At 42.7% G+C, this 15,402-nt stretch overlaps 1 protein-coding gene across 1 annotated transcript; it reads left to right on the top strand.

Annotated features, from left to right (window-relative positions):
- The first annotated feature begins 3,326 nt into the window (after positions 1-3,326).
- On the top strand, positions 3,327-14,852 carry LOC116491707 (inhibitor of apoptosis protein). Its single transcript, XM_032191893.1, has 9 exons — positions 3,327-3,459; positions 4,728-6,752; positions 6,866-6,965; positions 8,164-8,242; positions 8,954-9,002; positions 10,049-10,291; positions 11,546-11,800; positions 11,938-11,979; positions 12,841-14,852. Exons 2-9 carry the CDS (start codon positions 5,879-5,881, stop codon positions 13,032-13,034), a joined length of 1,836 nt encoding a protein of 611 aa, XP_032047784.1. The 5' UTR covers positions 3,327-3,459; positions 4,728-5,878; the 3' UTR covers positions 13,035-14,852.
- The last annotated feature ends 550 nt before the right edge of the window (positions 14,853-15,402 follow it).

Genomic DNA, 15,402 nt, shown 5'->3' with positions numbered 1-15,402 from the left:
GGTCCTTCTCTGCCTGGCAGCTCTCCAACCATTCCTCTCCCAGCCTGTAGCTCTGCTTGGGGTTATTGCGCCCCAGGTGCAGGACCCGGCACTTGGCCTTGTTGAACTTCATGCAGTTGACCTCAGCCCATCGGTGCAGCCTATCCAGATCCTCCTGCAGAGCTTTCCTACCCTCAAGCAGATCGACACACGCACCTAACTTGGTGTCATCTTCAAACTTTCTGAGGGTGCACTCGATGCCCTCGTCCAGATCATCGATGAAGATATTAAAGAGAACCGGCCCCAGCACCGAGCCCTGGGGAACACCACTAGTGACTGGCCTCCAACTGGACTTGGCTCCATTCACCACGATTCTTTGGGCCCAGCTATCCAGCCAGTTTCTAACCCAACGAAGCATGCGCCAGTCCAAGCCAAGAGCAGCCAGTTTCTTGAGGAGAACACGCTCCATAGCAGCTTTTGATACCTTTTGGAAGCTGAAAAGTGCGGACACTAGCTGGCGATAACTCTTCCTTTTTAATACAAGTAGAGTTTTATAGGTGGGTTTAGACGAGGGGAAGAGTAGGTACAGGAGTCTCCACTGCTGGGGCTGCGTGGCTCCCTGATGAAGCACTGCAAGGCCTTTGAGAAATGCTTTCTAACTCACTCCTAAAAGCAGCTTGGAATTTAGATACTTTCATTAGTTTCTATAAATCAACAGCCAAGCAAGCTATAGATGTGCTATAGATATGAGTGGACCAATACAAATGAAGCTATAGGGAGTACTTTTTCTTCACCTAACTGAATGTTTTTCTCTCAAACCAAAAATCAAATAGGGGTACATTCTTGGCTAGAATTAAAGAACAGAGCACTATTACTAAAATTGTAGATTATGTTGTATCTTATCCTTGGTAGCACAGAAATGATAAATTTGCTGCCTTGAGCTGTTTGTATCTCCAGAAAACATCTGAGAGAAAACAACTGTCAATACCTGAGCATACCCAGAGTGGGTATCAGTAAAGTTAAAATCCTAGGGAGATACTCTGACAGTCACTTATGGTGGTGAGAAACTAGGTAACAGTATTTCCCCTGTAATTTAAGGGAGAGCAAAGCAGTAGCTACAGAAAGGCAAATAACAGCATTTTAACCCTCTCCCCTTCAGGGATGTTTAGGCATGTGTTACAGAGGCACCATTAAAGCAAGATGTTTTAATGCTGTGGAAGATGGTAAACAGGAGAAGGAATCAAGAGACAGATCCCAGCACAGACAGACATCCATCAGGCCTCATGGAGAAGACTTCTCGATGTGCAGTCCCATCAGCTGCTTCCTGGCCTGTCTGTCCTACTTATTGCTGGCATTCATCATGCACTCATGCTGCAGGCTCACCATGTTCCACCTCCAGAAACTGGCTATATCATCTTTGCTATTTCAGTCAACACTGTCATTAGGTTTATTTTCACATACACTGGTAATACGGCAGACACGCTTTTATTATCACTGTCACCTCTACAATTACCTGGGACTTGCTAAGAGAGCAGTTCCCTTTGGTTGATGAGAGCTTTATCCTAACACAGCCTTCCTTCCCCCTCTCCAGAGCAAAGAATCTGCAAAGTAGAGCATCTTGTTTATCCTACTGTTTCTTAGGTCAAGCCCGTGATCTTTAAACTCTGATGCAATTGGTGAAAGGAATGCTCGTGCTGTGCATGTGCTGCTTTTAGCTTGCATAGGACCAAAGCACTCCTCCTGCGCTCTCTGTCCCTGCGTCTGGAGAGTTACCTTGGTCCCGTGCTGATGCTGGGCTTGGGATGCTGCTGGTAACACATCACTCCTTGGGACCTTCAGTGCTAAGAAACCCTTAGTTATCTCCTGGTTTCATGGAGTGGCACAAAGCAGGGAAGCACTGCAGGACTGAGAGAGTTAAGGTGGAACAGCAAATTAATGAGCTTTGGGACAATGTGTGGTTGAAAGCCAAGAGGTTACCTGGAATCTACAGCAATAGACTCAATGTAACTTTATTTGGGAACTCCTGCTTGAAGTCCCAAGCTGAGAACATCACCAGCTTGGTCCAAAGCAAATGTTTTAGCAGCTGCAATTAAAGCCATGCAAACACACATACACAGAGCTCAGGTGCTTATGTGATACTGAGTTGCCTGTGTGCAACAAACTTGAAACCCATCCATCCCAACATGAAACCTATCCATCTTCAGGTACAGTGTCTGGAGAGCTGAGTGCATTTTTGAAGCCCTACTGTTGTCTTCTCAATGTCAGAAGCTTCCTTAAAATGACATCAGCAATCTGATAATTTAAACTGGCTGTTTTTCTTTTTTAGCAAGTGCTGAAACATTTCTATGTCGAGACTTAAGGGAAGTTAAATGGTGTTCCACTACTGCCTTTCTGCACTTAAATGTCTGAAATTTGACTCGGTATTATTATTGATTAGTGTCATCGCCTATGACAGGAAATTTGAAACCATTTTAGAAAAGATATGAATGAGTCTTTTGCAAATTCACCTTACGGGAACACAGTTACAAAAAAATACCCATCGGTGTCATAACGTGCTCTTCGGTCATGCTTCCTTTATTTTTACCCTTCAGTTCTCAGTTGTGCAAACACCCCGCTATCGCAGTCATCACAAATGCACCAAGCGGGGCTTTTTCACCTCCTGTCCGCCGTTCTTTTATAGGAAGCGTCATCTCGTAATTCCGCCGGGAGATTTGGAGCGCCGGTCAGTCTTTTGGTACCTCCTGTGGAACTTTTTCAGACTTTTTACGTGCAGATACCGCCTTCAACCCCTCCGATGGAAACGTGCCGTCTGTTTTGCCTCCACCCCCCCCCCCCCCCCCCCGCGACTTTCACTGCCTTCCCCTGAGACTTTTTGCCCCCGAGGTTTAACCCCTGGGACCATTCCCCAATCTCGGGCTCAGTCAGTCCCTCGGGGTCCCGTCCCCTCGCCCCCCGCCCGCCTGTCGCCGGGTCCCGCATGGCGCAGGAGGGAGCCTGGAAAGCCCCGGGGCGGAGCGGGAAACACACCGCCCCCGGGGCTTTCCCCGCCCGCTAGGAAAGTACCGAGCGTCCCCGCTCACCCCTGCGGGGACCGAGCCCCGCTCCAGGGGGGCTGAGAGGGGCCCCGAGGGGCGCTGAGGACCCGCAGCACCGCGCCTCGCCCCCGACACCGCCACACGCAGGGAGCCCCCTGTCGCCATCTCAGGCGGGCGGGACGAAGGAGGAGGAGGAGGAGGAGGAGGAGGAGGAGGAGGAGGAGAAGGAGGAGGAGGAGGTGGCGGCCGCCCCCTCCCTTCGGGCAACGCATGCGCTCGGCCGCTCCCGGGGCTTTACCAACGTCACCGCTGCCGAGGACGGACTTCCCCGGGCCGGGGCGGTGCCCGAGGGGGCTCCGCTCCCCCTGAGCCCCGTGGCCGGGCGCCCCATATAGGCTGGGGCGCGCAGCCCGGCCGCCTGCTGCGGGGTGCCGGAGCGGAGGCTGTGAGTGAGGGGCTGCGGGCTCGGGGGTGCGGGACGCGGCCTGCTGCGGGGCTGCCGGGGAGCTGGGGAGCCGGGGAGCCGCCTCACGGAGCGGGGGGGACGGGGACAGGGAGGGGAATAGGGACGGGGGGGAAAGGAGAGGTCCTGAGGGAGCTCCGGGGACGTGTGGCTGCTCCCCCCTGCTGCGTGTCCCTGCAGCAACCTGAGCCAGCTCGCCTCCCCCTTGCGTGGTGTTGGGCTTGTTAAATATTGCTTATTTGGGCTTAATTAACTTCTCGGTGTCGCTGCGGGGTAGCCGGGGGGTCACACGAGCTTTGGTGGCCGGGAGGTTGTGGGCGTTGAGGCTGTGTAGGGATATAACACACGGTAATGCTAGAGGCGTGTTATCAGGTAACAGCCTCTGGGCAGTCAGCGATTCCCGGGGCACATCGTCGTGCTGTGATACAACTCGCTTTTTTTGGCTTTTCCCAGTCGGGAGGCTTTTTGGGCTAGCGCTGTGCACAGACCTTGACACCTCAGTCCCAGCTGCACGTGGCCTTTGTGCCCTTGTTAATCACTTCCTTGGGGGTTAGGAAATGAGTGGGGGCACTAATGTGGTGGATGACCTGTTAAGAGCTAAAAAATGCACAGTTTTCCTGTAGGGGACTTTTCTAAGGCTGTGTCATTGTGACAAATATGTCCATTTTGAGTCTTTCCTGGAGGAACTTGTTACGAATTAATACTGCAGAGCAGACTGCTATATATATTTGTTTATATAATTATAATATATATATTTAAAAATGTGTAGCCTTTGTTCTTGGCTGAAATTTTTGGTGAAGTTCCAAATTTTGCTGAAGTTACCCTTTTAAATATATTCAGATCTAGTTAAATAAGAAATTTAAATAGCCATAAAATAAGCCAATATAATAAAATTGTATCCTTATTGCTTGAGATTCTGCAGCCTTAAGCAAATTTAAATGGGTGTGCTATCTTCTGTACAAGACTTTTCCTCTATGCTGATACAGCTTGTGATCAAGCAGCCTGATTCATCCATCTGCCAAACACTTCTGCTTGTGGATTAAACAGCTTTGCATGTGTGTCAGTAGCAGGGAAGTTGTGTAAAATCCACTCCATGTGACAGTACATGAAGTTGACTTCCTGAAACTAACTAGCTGACATCTCAAAAAAGCTTCATCTGCGATTTTAGTGCTTCAGTTTATGTAGTCTATGTAGATGTTACGTGCACATTGCTTTGCATTTTTTGAAACACTGCTCTTCCTTCTTTACAGGTTTTGTTTCACCCAAAGGAGTTCATTGAAGCTACAGACATCTACAGTTTCTTCTTGTGAACAGTCATTATCAAATATGGAGACGTAGGCACCTTAGAAGGGACTTCAGTCTGAACTCTGGGAGGTAGTTCTGTGCACAATAAAGAAACTAAAGCTTTATTTTTTTCTCCTGTGTTTGAGGTTTGTTTGTTTTATAAATATGGCACACAGCAAAAACTTAATTTATCAGTATAAAGCATTAGAATGTCCTGACACAAAGCAATTTATTTATGTTAAATGCGATAAGTGCATACTCGTAACTAAGGCACCAGGTTAAAACTGAAATGTTCAGCCTGTGCTGACAGTGTTACAGACAGAAAAGCCTGGGGCTCATTAAGACAGTATGTTCTTGTCAGAGGCAGTGCATAGGATTTATGCATCTCATAGCTGAATATTTGATACACGTGAAGTGACTTCTTAAGTCTTAACAATCGCTACAACAATATGCAGATGTTGAGGGTGTTTCTGGCAGTTCAGTAGTAGCAGATATACCAGATCAGTCGAGTAATGGCAGTTCAGAGGCTCTTTTGAGCTTAAGAAGCTGTTACTTTCAGTTTCCTAATGAGAGTTAAAAACTAAAATTTTGCATGTGTGTAGTTGTCTAGGGTGCAGTAGATCCTAAACCACTTGACATCATTTTGAACTGTAACATACTATTTAATTTTGTTTGAAGCCTCCTCCCCAGTTTTAGTTTCTTTATTGACAAAGGATTTTGAAAAACCCGTCTGAGGTTTTGTCCTCTGGACTCAGCCTCTACTAGCCTGACTAATTGGCGTTGCTCTCCCAGATACAAAGCACAAGGAAAGCATGTGATGCATGCTTTCAAGGGACAGTCCTTGTCCTTTTAAACATGCTTTCTTTAATTGTTGATGGGATGGATCAGCTTTTGTGCAAAAGCAGTTGTATAGACTCAAGTACAAGAACTCTTCAAACGTTCGAAGTATGTTAATCATGTGGCTAATTCTATTCGTACCTGTATTGAAAGTTGCACGTAAATATTTCATTTTCAGGTTCTTACTTTTACACAGGCAGGGGTTATTCAGAATTGCCTTTAATGCACACAGCTACCTCCCAGAGGAAGACTTGTCCCATTTTTCCAACAATACTCCATTATGAACATAATGGAAAATAGCCCTTTCTTGGCTAGCATGATGAAGCAGAGTGCTCTGTGTGGTGAACTGAAATACGATGTATCCTGTGAACTCTACAGAATGTCAACATTTTCTACTTTCCCTGTGAATGTGCCAGTGTCAGAACGGAGCCTTGCCCGGGCTGGGTTTTATTACACTGGTGTGCAAGATAAAGTTAAATGCTTCAGTTGTGGCTTGGTGTTGGACAACTGGCAACCAGGAGATAATGCAATGGAAAAGCACAAACGGCTGTATCCTAGCTGCAGTTTTGTTCGGGACATGATTTCAGTGAACAACTGTGGGCTGTCCTCTCATTCTGCCTTTTCACCTCTGATCACAAGTGGTCTCTCATCATCTCTACATTCCATGACGCTTTCTCCAAGCTTCGAGCAAGTTGGCTATTTCAGTGGCTCTTTTTCCAGTTTTCCTCAAGACCCAGTAACTACTAGGGCTGTTGAAGACCTCTCACACTTAAGACCTAAACCTCACAATCCTTCAATGAGTACTGAAGAAGCCAGACTGCGCACTTTTCATGCATGGCCCCTGATGTTTCTCTCGCCCACTGATCTGGCGAAGGCTGGCCTTTATTACCTGGGGACAGGAGACAAAGTTGCTTGTTTCTCCTGTGGTGGTCAGTTGAGTAACTGGGAACCAAAAGATAATGCCTTGTCAGAGCATCGGAGACACTTTCCTAACTGCCTTTTTGTGGAAAATCTCACCCGAGACCAAACAAGTTTCAATGTTTCAAATGTGAGCATGCAGACCCATGAAGCACGCGTTAAAACATTCATAAATTGGCCAACTAGGATTACAGTTCAACCTGAGCAGCTTGCAGATGCTGGCTTTTACTATGTAGGTAAGTAATAAAACGTAGTATCTCTGATTTTATTCATACTGCTGTTTCAACATTTGTTTTAAAGTAACCTGTGTAAATGCTTGCTAGATATTGCACCTTATTTTTTTTTAAAGGTCGCAATGATGATGTCAAGTGTTTTTGCTGTGATGGTGGGTTGAGGTGCTGGGAATCTGGAGATGATCCGTGGATTGAGCATGCAAAATGGTTTCCAAGGTAACTTGCAAACTCTTTATAACTTGTTCACATCCTTACTGCTTAAGTACTTTTAATTTTGGCAGCTATATGCTGCACTGAACGCTTTTAATTTCACCATATAGTGTACAAATTCATTCTATCACTTGGATGAATTTCATGTTCCTCTTTTTAAAACCTCTGAAGTGCTAAAGGTGTCTTAAAATGCTTCTTCCTTAAGCGTGATACTTAAGACTTTCCACTTCATAACTAAAAGCTGTGTGCGTCCCTAAATCACTGTTAGCAAGTGATGCTGCATTCTTAGTGAGCATACATAGATAAGGGAAGCACTCAGAAAGCAGGTGGAGGAGAAAAAAAGCTTCTGAGAACTGAGGCAGAAAGAACTTAGAACTTCAGTCTAGTTCTGTGCACACATTGAATGCTCTTGATTGAGCCTTTCAGCAGGTGTGGTTTAGTCTCATAGGTGTAGGAAGGATTGTGAAGAAGGTTTCAGTGACTGTTAACGTGTCTCAATTGGAAAAGTGACAGAAATAACTTGTGAATACATTCCCTATAAATGGCAGTTGCATACCTGACTGCTCTCTGAGCCTGTGGAAATCTCCATGTTCATCAATGACAGAAATAGCTGCACTTAATTTCAGGAAAGCGAATAATTATTCTTTGCGCTCCAATTAATCTTTCAAAGGCAATTTACCAGCTCCTGTTGGATACCAGATGCTTGTACAGTTAAATGACTACTTTGTTTCCCTCTGTTATGCCCAGTCAATAAATGTACTTAAAAAGAGATAAAATTCTACATTCATGAAGCAGATCTGGCTTTGGTAGTGGTGTTGAATTTTGATATTTTTTTAAAATGATTTGAGTAAGAGAGAGAAAAATAAGAAGGTGAGTTAGAAACTTTATCACTGCACTTTGCAATGAAGCCGACATAGTATTTTTTGTGATGTGTCATTTTGATTAAAAGTGGTGGTGGAACATAAAGCTGTTGCATTTATATAGGTAAGACTAGTGATTGCTCAACATCATGGAAAAGCTTTATTGAAGTGTTACCAGGTACTAGGCTACTTCAAGCTTCCAGTTAAGAGAACTCTTCCTTCACTGAGCTTGAAACCGGCATTTAAATTATTTTGTGCTATTGTAGATGGTCTCATTCTTCTTTGTTTTAATTCTTATTGGGAAATAGAAAGTATAATTGAATACATATTTGCCAATGTTTCAGGTGTGAATACCTGCTTCGCGTAAAAGGAGGAGAGTTTGTAAGTCAGATTCAGGCCAGGTTTCCCCATCTGCTTGAACAGGTAAAACACTGTTTTGTAACTTTTGTTTTTTTCCTTGTTGAAGAGTGCTGTGTTCTTTTTGGGAGTTCCATACATCCTTCTGCCTTATTTCTGTATATGTTTCTGCTAAGTTTCTCACATGGTAAATGCTCTTCATGGGCACAAAAAAAATAAAATCAGTGCTGAACCATGGCTAATGGAACTGAAATATTGGAACTTACCCTGTACAGGGTTACTCATGGAAGGAGTTTCATGAGAAATTATTAAGTAGGTGGTATAATATTATAGTAGTAATTCAGGGGTTACAACACCCAGTCATTTACAGACAAACCTTTGCTCCTTATTATGAAGCAACGAGATCCTTTGAGCCTCTGTGTCAGGAGAAGGAAGTTATAGTTATGTAAGTTTTGGTGAACAGTGCACATCAGCAATTGGCATTTCAGAAACAAGTCACATGGAGTTTTGTGCAGCTCCTCATAGCTGAATCGTTACTATCCGTACAAGATATGACAAGAATAAGCCGAAACTCTTAATAGAAGTGGTCAGCACTAACTTTATATTGGTTATGTAGTTGAAAAAATTGAGACTTGTGTAACCATATGTAAAAATACTTAACTGATATCTTTCAGATAAAAAGCCCAGCCCAACTTCTTGAGACAAGAAGTTGCTAGAATGGTATGTAGAAGGAAAAGCAATTCTTGGATGCTAATGCAGTTCCATTGTGTTTTACAGCTCTTATCAACTTCTGATACACCTGTAGATGAAAACATCGATCCCCCAAGTATGTATATTAATATAACATGAAAAGCATGTTTCTGAAGACCCTCAGCACTTTGCAGACTTAATGATAAGCTCTCCAAAACTAATTTATATAGTGAATCTTAGGCTTTCTTGGGAACAACAATACTATAACTGTCTATGTAACATTAAAGAACAGACAATGTGAGACGGATATGTCTCAAAGGAAGCTCCTTTGAGACATACCAGCTTTCATTTTCCTTATTTACATACTGCCATATCCGGCTTAGATTTTAGTTTTGAATGCTTGGCACTTCCTTTATTTTTTTGTTTCGTTGTTGAAACAGAAACAAGTCAAGCTGGAGTTTGCTAAATTTATTTGTGGTATTGACCTTGGTGGAGTAGTTGCTAAAGGCGTTGTGCAGTTAATGCAACTCAATTTCTAGGCATGGAGTTAAGTGAATAGTGAGCTGAGTGGCAGCGTTTGGAGAAAGGGTAGGACAAGCTGTTAAAGTGAAGTCCTTGAGTTCCATTGTGTGGAGCTCCAGTTATGGTGGCAATAAACTCCTCCCAGAGGGTGAGTAGGAGATACTATCGTAGTCCCTGCTGGTTGAGGATGATGAGTCAGTCCCATGTGCCTGGTGCTGAGTAAGATGGATGGATTGATCAAGAGCTGAAATAGAGCAATTGCTTGCACTAGAAGCCCTGAATTTTGAGTTCCTAAGTCAAGATGCTTTTTAAGGCTAAAGTTAGACATGACTAATTTTGTGTTGGGGGGAGGGGGGAACTACAACCTGAAGACACAACAGGAGCTTCTGTATTTCTCTGGAGTATCCTAGACTTTTTTATTGTTTTTGTGAAAGCCTGACATGGATCAAAGTTTATCATGGATTCAGTCCAACTGAATGCAAGTAACTAGTTTTAAAAATGGAAACCAATTACTTAAAAAAATAAAATCTGTTTAGTCACTGAAATTACTAACTTTCTAATGTTAGGTATTGTGTGTAGGTAATGTTGATGTGTTATCTTGTAGGTTGTATGTGTATTCTGTTCTTTACCTTATACGCAGTGATTTTCTTCTTTGATTAGTCATTCATTTTGAACCTGGAGAGAATCGTTCAGAAGATGCAATCATGATGAACACACCTGTAGTTAAAGCTGCCTTGGAGATGGGATTCAGCAGACGGCTAATAAAGCAAACGGTGCAAAGTAAAATCTTGGCCACTGAAGAGAACTACAAGACTGTTAATGATCTTGTGTCTGATTTGCTCACTGCTGAAGATGAGAAGAGGGAAGAAGAGAAAGAGAGACAGTTTGAAGAAGTGGCATCAGGTATGCATAAGGAATGAATAAAAATGAAAGCAGAAGTGGTTTGTATTGTTCTGCTTTCTGGCCTGATTTTTATAATTGTTTTTATTCACAAAGTGATTTAATTTACTTGCTCTTACAATCAACTTCTTTAAGAGCATTATTTGGCAATCTGTACTGCTAGCATTATTTGGCAATCTGTACTGCTAGCAGTCTTGTAATTATTTCTGTCCTTTTCAGGAAGATGGTTCATATAGGTTCCAAGAGTTTAGAATCACCTTATTCTTTCCACAGGAACAAAGCCATACTTTTTTTTAATAACTTTGTGTGCCTATTAATTAAATTGAAACAAAATACTTTAACGTACTTTTTTTCCTTTTCCTTCCAAATTTGCCTGCTTTTTAAGGTACTTGAACTGGTGAGCCAACACTTTCCTGCTCTAGGAGCTGGCTAACTTTTTACAAATTTAGGTTCTGTAAGATTGTCAAAGGTCAGCTCTTCTGTCTGAAACAACCATGCAGGTCAGATATTGAATGATGTTTATTTTATGTACCTTTTATGTTCCCTATTGTTTCAAGACTATGTAAATTTTTTTGAAGACATCCCGCCACCCCCCCCCATGTTTTTAGAATCTTTGAAGCAGTAATGAAACTTCTCAACTACAAGTTGAACTAAAATGGCTTCCTTCCTACTTGTATATTCTGCCACAAAAACAGAGATGGATTCAGCCATTAAAGCTTCAAGAGACTTTATTTTTAAAATTGTAATAGACTATATTTAAAAAAAAAAAAAACAACCTCCTGAATCTAGTTGTTCTGTGCTTCTGGTTTGCTTGCACATAATTCTGTTGGGCACCTCTTAGAAAAGCTTTATCCTATCTACACCTTGGTCATGGTTTTGACCGTCACTAACTGAAGTTAACCTGTCATTTGTCAGTGGGTTAGCATTAGTGTTATGCAGAGGTGTTCCACTTCTTTTCTCTGCAATTCTGCAGAGCATGACTAGTGTGAAGTTAAACAATATCCCCTCAGACTATTTAATCTAGAGATGGGAGCCAGAGGCCTTTTTGATGAAAAGGCTTCAGCTCCAGAGCTGCTTGTATGTATTTTTCTTAAGTATGTTATTTATGTAAGTACTGCTAAAACTTCTTGAGGTCTTTTTAATGCTCTTTAGTAAGTGAACATTTCAAGTAGAGTTTATAGAATGTGTCAGTTACTAAGCAAAAATGCAGCTTGGAGTACTGTTTCTAACAAACACCCAATCCCCTTTCTGTTCCAGATGATTTGACCTTAATCCGGAAGAACCGAATGGCTTTATTCCAGCGTTTAACATGCGTACTTCCAATCCTTGGGAGTTTACTGTCAGCTAAAGTGATAACGGAACTTGAGCATGACGTTATTAAACAGAAGACTCAGACAGCATTGCAAGCAAGGGAACTGATAGACACAGTTTTAGTGAAAGGAAATGCAGCAGCCAGCATATTCAGAAACTGTCTACGAGATTGTGACCCTGTACTCTACAAAGATTTATTTGGTATGTCACTTTTCTTTAAGGTTATAAGTTTATCGAAGACAGCACTAATTAGTCTTTGCAATCTAAAGATAAAAGTCAGATGCTGTTGGAATGTAGACTAGTGAAATGACTTGGTTGTTTGTTTTCTTTTATTTTAGTGGAGAAGAGCATGAAGTATGTTCCCACAGAAGATGTATCAGGTATCTTAAACTCTACTTTCTTACTTTAAAGGATATTTTGGGACAATTAGCTAACATCCTAAAAAGAGGTTAACTTTAGTTAAGAAATGGATTTTTTTTGTGCTTCACCCTCTCCCTGATTTATATTGTTAATTTTGAGATAAGCACATCTTAAGTGCATGTGCAGGCTTGTATGTAAGTCTATTTGCCTTGAGCCATACATTGTGCCTTACACAGGTCCCTTTGCGCTAGGAGGTTGGGTTTTTTGGAGCTCAAGACATTCAGGCACATACTGGGCTTGGTCCTGGTACAAGTTCTCATGAAGGCATTTGGTAGGGATCAAGCAGTGAATAACAAGCTAACATTTTATAGGAGGTACCATGATTTTTACTTTTCCAAAGTGGGTTATAGCTGTCCTAAGATCTTGTTTGGCCAACAGCTGGATGGATAAACTTGTCAGACTTGAGTTTGAGTTAGCTCTAATTCTTACTCTTGTAGTTCAGATGCATATGAAACTTAATATGTTAACAGACTTGCGGAAAAGTATACAGATCTGAATATAGCTCACTTCTACCGGTCATTGTGCTCTGTGCTTCTAATATCCAAACACAGAAAGTACAGCATATGCTGAAATATAAACATAAGTCTCAAGAACTATAGCTGGTCTCCAGTCCCTGTGCTGTTTGTTGTCCCTTACAAATGGAAAGTACAGACTGGTTCCTTGCATGCTGGTTTCTGAACTATGGAAAGTGTGTTTATTTTCTCACTGCCATCTATGTTTAGTGAGCATAGTCACATTCAGTTTCACCCTTTATTTTCCAATCTACTCTAAGTAGAATGCATGTATATTCAGGCTTCTTAAAAGGTTAACTTTTTTTCCAGGTTTACCTATGGAAGAGCAACTGAGGAGACTGCAAGAAGAAAGAACATGTAAAGTTTGCATGGACAAAGAAGTTTCCATTGTCTTTATTCCATGTGGTCACCTAGTAGTATGCAAAGAATGTGCTCCATCCCTCCGAAAATGCCCTATTTGCAGGGGAACGATAAAGGGCACAGTTCGTACATTTCTTTCATGAGGAAGGAAACTTGCGAAAAGTCATCTGCCGGGCACTGAAGCTTAAGCCAGCAAAGTCTTGAGAATGGAAAATTGTGTTAAAGAAGATGATTAATCAGCTACCTAACACTGTTGTGTAATGAAGTATATCAACATTATGAATATACTGGGTCTTCCTTGCCAAAGACAATTTCTATTTATAAAACTAACTCAGTACTAAGGTGATGTTTCTGTAGCTTTCCTTTCTAGGGAAAGCAACTTGATTAGTATGCCCTTATCTGTTTGAATAAAAAAAAAAAGGACCTTTCTTGTCAAGTTCCTAAAATGGAGCTTGGCATAGCTCTTGTCATGTTTTTTTTTTTTCATCTGGATGTGTGGTGAGCTAACCTTGGCTGCTTGGCAGGTGCCCAACAGGCTGCACTTTCACTTACCCTTAGCAAAGTGAGGCAAGGGACTATGGAAAAGCCTGTTGAATCAAGATAAAGCCAGGGACATTGACAGTGATGTTTGAGTATGGGTGAAACAGACTTGACAGGGAGCAAGGCTAAATTAATTTATTGCCGATTAATAAGAGTAGGATAGTGAGGACTCAAAAGTGAAAAAACTACCTGCCTCGTCTTCCCAGGTTCAGCGTTACTTTTAACTCTTCTACCTCTTTCCTGTCCTTAGTGGGACTGGGAGTTGCAGTCAGTTTGTAACACTAGTCTCTGCTGCTCCTGCTTAAGCTTCTCACCTGCTCCAGCACGGGTCCTTCCCGTGGGCTCCAGTTCTTCAAGAACTGTTCCAGCACAGGTCTGTACTGCATTTCCTGGTGGAAGACTTGCTCCAGTGCACGTTCCTCCCTCGGGTGACAGTTCCTGGTGGGAGCCTTCCTCAGCAGGTGTTCCATGGGCTGCAGCCTTCTTCAGGGTGGTGCATCCACCTGCTGTGGCACAGTGTCCACCAAGAGCTGTAGGAAGGATGGCAGCTCTGATGTGGTCTTCCATGGGCTGCAGGACAGCCTGCTCTGCCATGGCCTTTTGCTCAGGCTGCAGGGCAGTCTCTGCTCTGGTACCTGGAGTTGCTCCTTCCTCTCCCTCGCTGACCTTGGTGTCTGTGGGGCTATTCATTTCATTTTCTCGCATGTCTCTCACTCAGCTGCTGCCGTGCATTTTTTTTCCACTTCTTTAATATGCCATCAGAGCTGCAACCAGGGTTGTTCATTGGCTCAGTTTTGGCCAGCAGTGAGTCCATTCTGGAACTGGCTAGAACTGTCCCTGATCTCACAGAGGCCACCAACATCCTTGCCTTGTAAACTCAGTATGGGATGTGAAGAAATAGTTAAGATAGCTGAAGTTTACTGTTAATAAACAGCAACCATTACAGTTCTGCTTTGGCTTTCTTGTGGACAGGGCGGAGAAAAGAGGCTAACTGTTGCAGGAACAATGAGACTTTTTAAAACTTTGTGTTGATATATTTGTGTAACGTGTATTGATAATAGTTTATATGAAGGCTGAATTAAAATATTTCTACTTAGCAAATGAGCGCTTGTTCATTCTGTTCCCATCGTTGGATTTTTCTCTGCAGGCTGCAGTGACTAAACTCTTTTCCTGTTAGAAGCGGTGGTATTTCTTTTTTTTCTGTGCTCTTTGGAAACAGAAGCAGCATCTGGTACTTCCTTCTGTCTTGATTTTTCAAAGAGTAGAAATCCTGGCCAGATCTCAGGATCTTAGAGATGAAATGATGGGTAGCTATGCAGCTGTGTAACCTTTTATGCTGAGGATTAAAATGTGAAAGCTACTTTTCTGTATTTGAAAGTTTACGTTGTTTGTGCAATTAAACAGTAGGATCTTCCAACCTCCTTTGAAGTCTTGGGGCTTGCATTATAAACTGGTAATCCAATGACTCCGGTTTCCTTAATGATTGGTTCTTCACCCTTTCCTGCTCTGGATATGTGGACTTGCATAGTAGATACCTCCAGGGGGAAAGTTCATCGGTATTTTTCAAGGACATAGCATCAAAGTGGGAGAAGAATACTGCTGGGACAACTCCATCAAGGCATGCAGCGTTGTCAGTTTGTCAGACTTCATGAAACCAGTCTCTCCAAGTCATGTTAGTGCCCGAGTACAGGCTTTTCCATCTTCAGACCTGCCAGCAGTAAGATGTGTTTATTGTTTTTTTCCAGTGTCTTACACTCTAGTGTGACGTGAAAATGCTGAACCTCAGGTTCTAGGATGAGTGTGTGTATGTGACTGGTTCTCATCACTTCATATGTGGCTGTTATCTGTACCCGTTATCTTTTGTAAAAGGGGCACCTTATGTATGAAGGTAGTGAAGTCTATACCTAAGAAAGAACTTGTGCAAGAGACACACGTTGTGCTGGCTGTAGTGCCTTACCCTGTGAAACTGTT

This window comes from Aythya fuligula, chromosome 1 (assembly GCF_009819795.1).
Source record: "Aythya fuligula isolate bAytFul2 chromosome 1, bAytFul2.pri, whole genome shotgun sequence".
Classification (NCBI taxonomy): Eukaryota; Metazoa; Chordata; class Aves; order Anseriformes; family Anatidae; genus Aythya; species Aythya fuligula.
Note: the sequence above shows the minus strand (reverse complement) of the source record. Positions and strands in the feature narration are given on the sequence as shown.

Coding starts and splice junctions, on each gene's coding strand:
- LOC116491707 (XM_032191893.1), top strand. CDS start 5,879: ATGAACATAATGGAAAATAGCCCTTTCTTGGCTAGCATGATGAAGCAG. Junction 9,003..10,048: donor TGAAAACATCGATCCCCCAA/GTATGTATATTA, acceptor TTCTTTGATTAG/TCATTCATTTTGAACCTGGA. Junction 11,801..11,937: donor ACTCTACAAAGATTTATTTG/GTATGTCACTTT, acceptor CTTTTATTTTAG/TGGAGAAGAGCATGAAGTAT.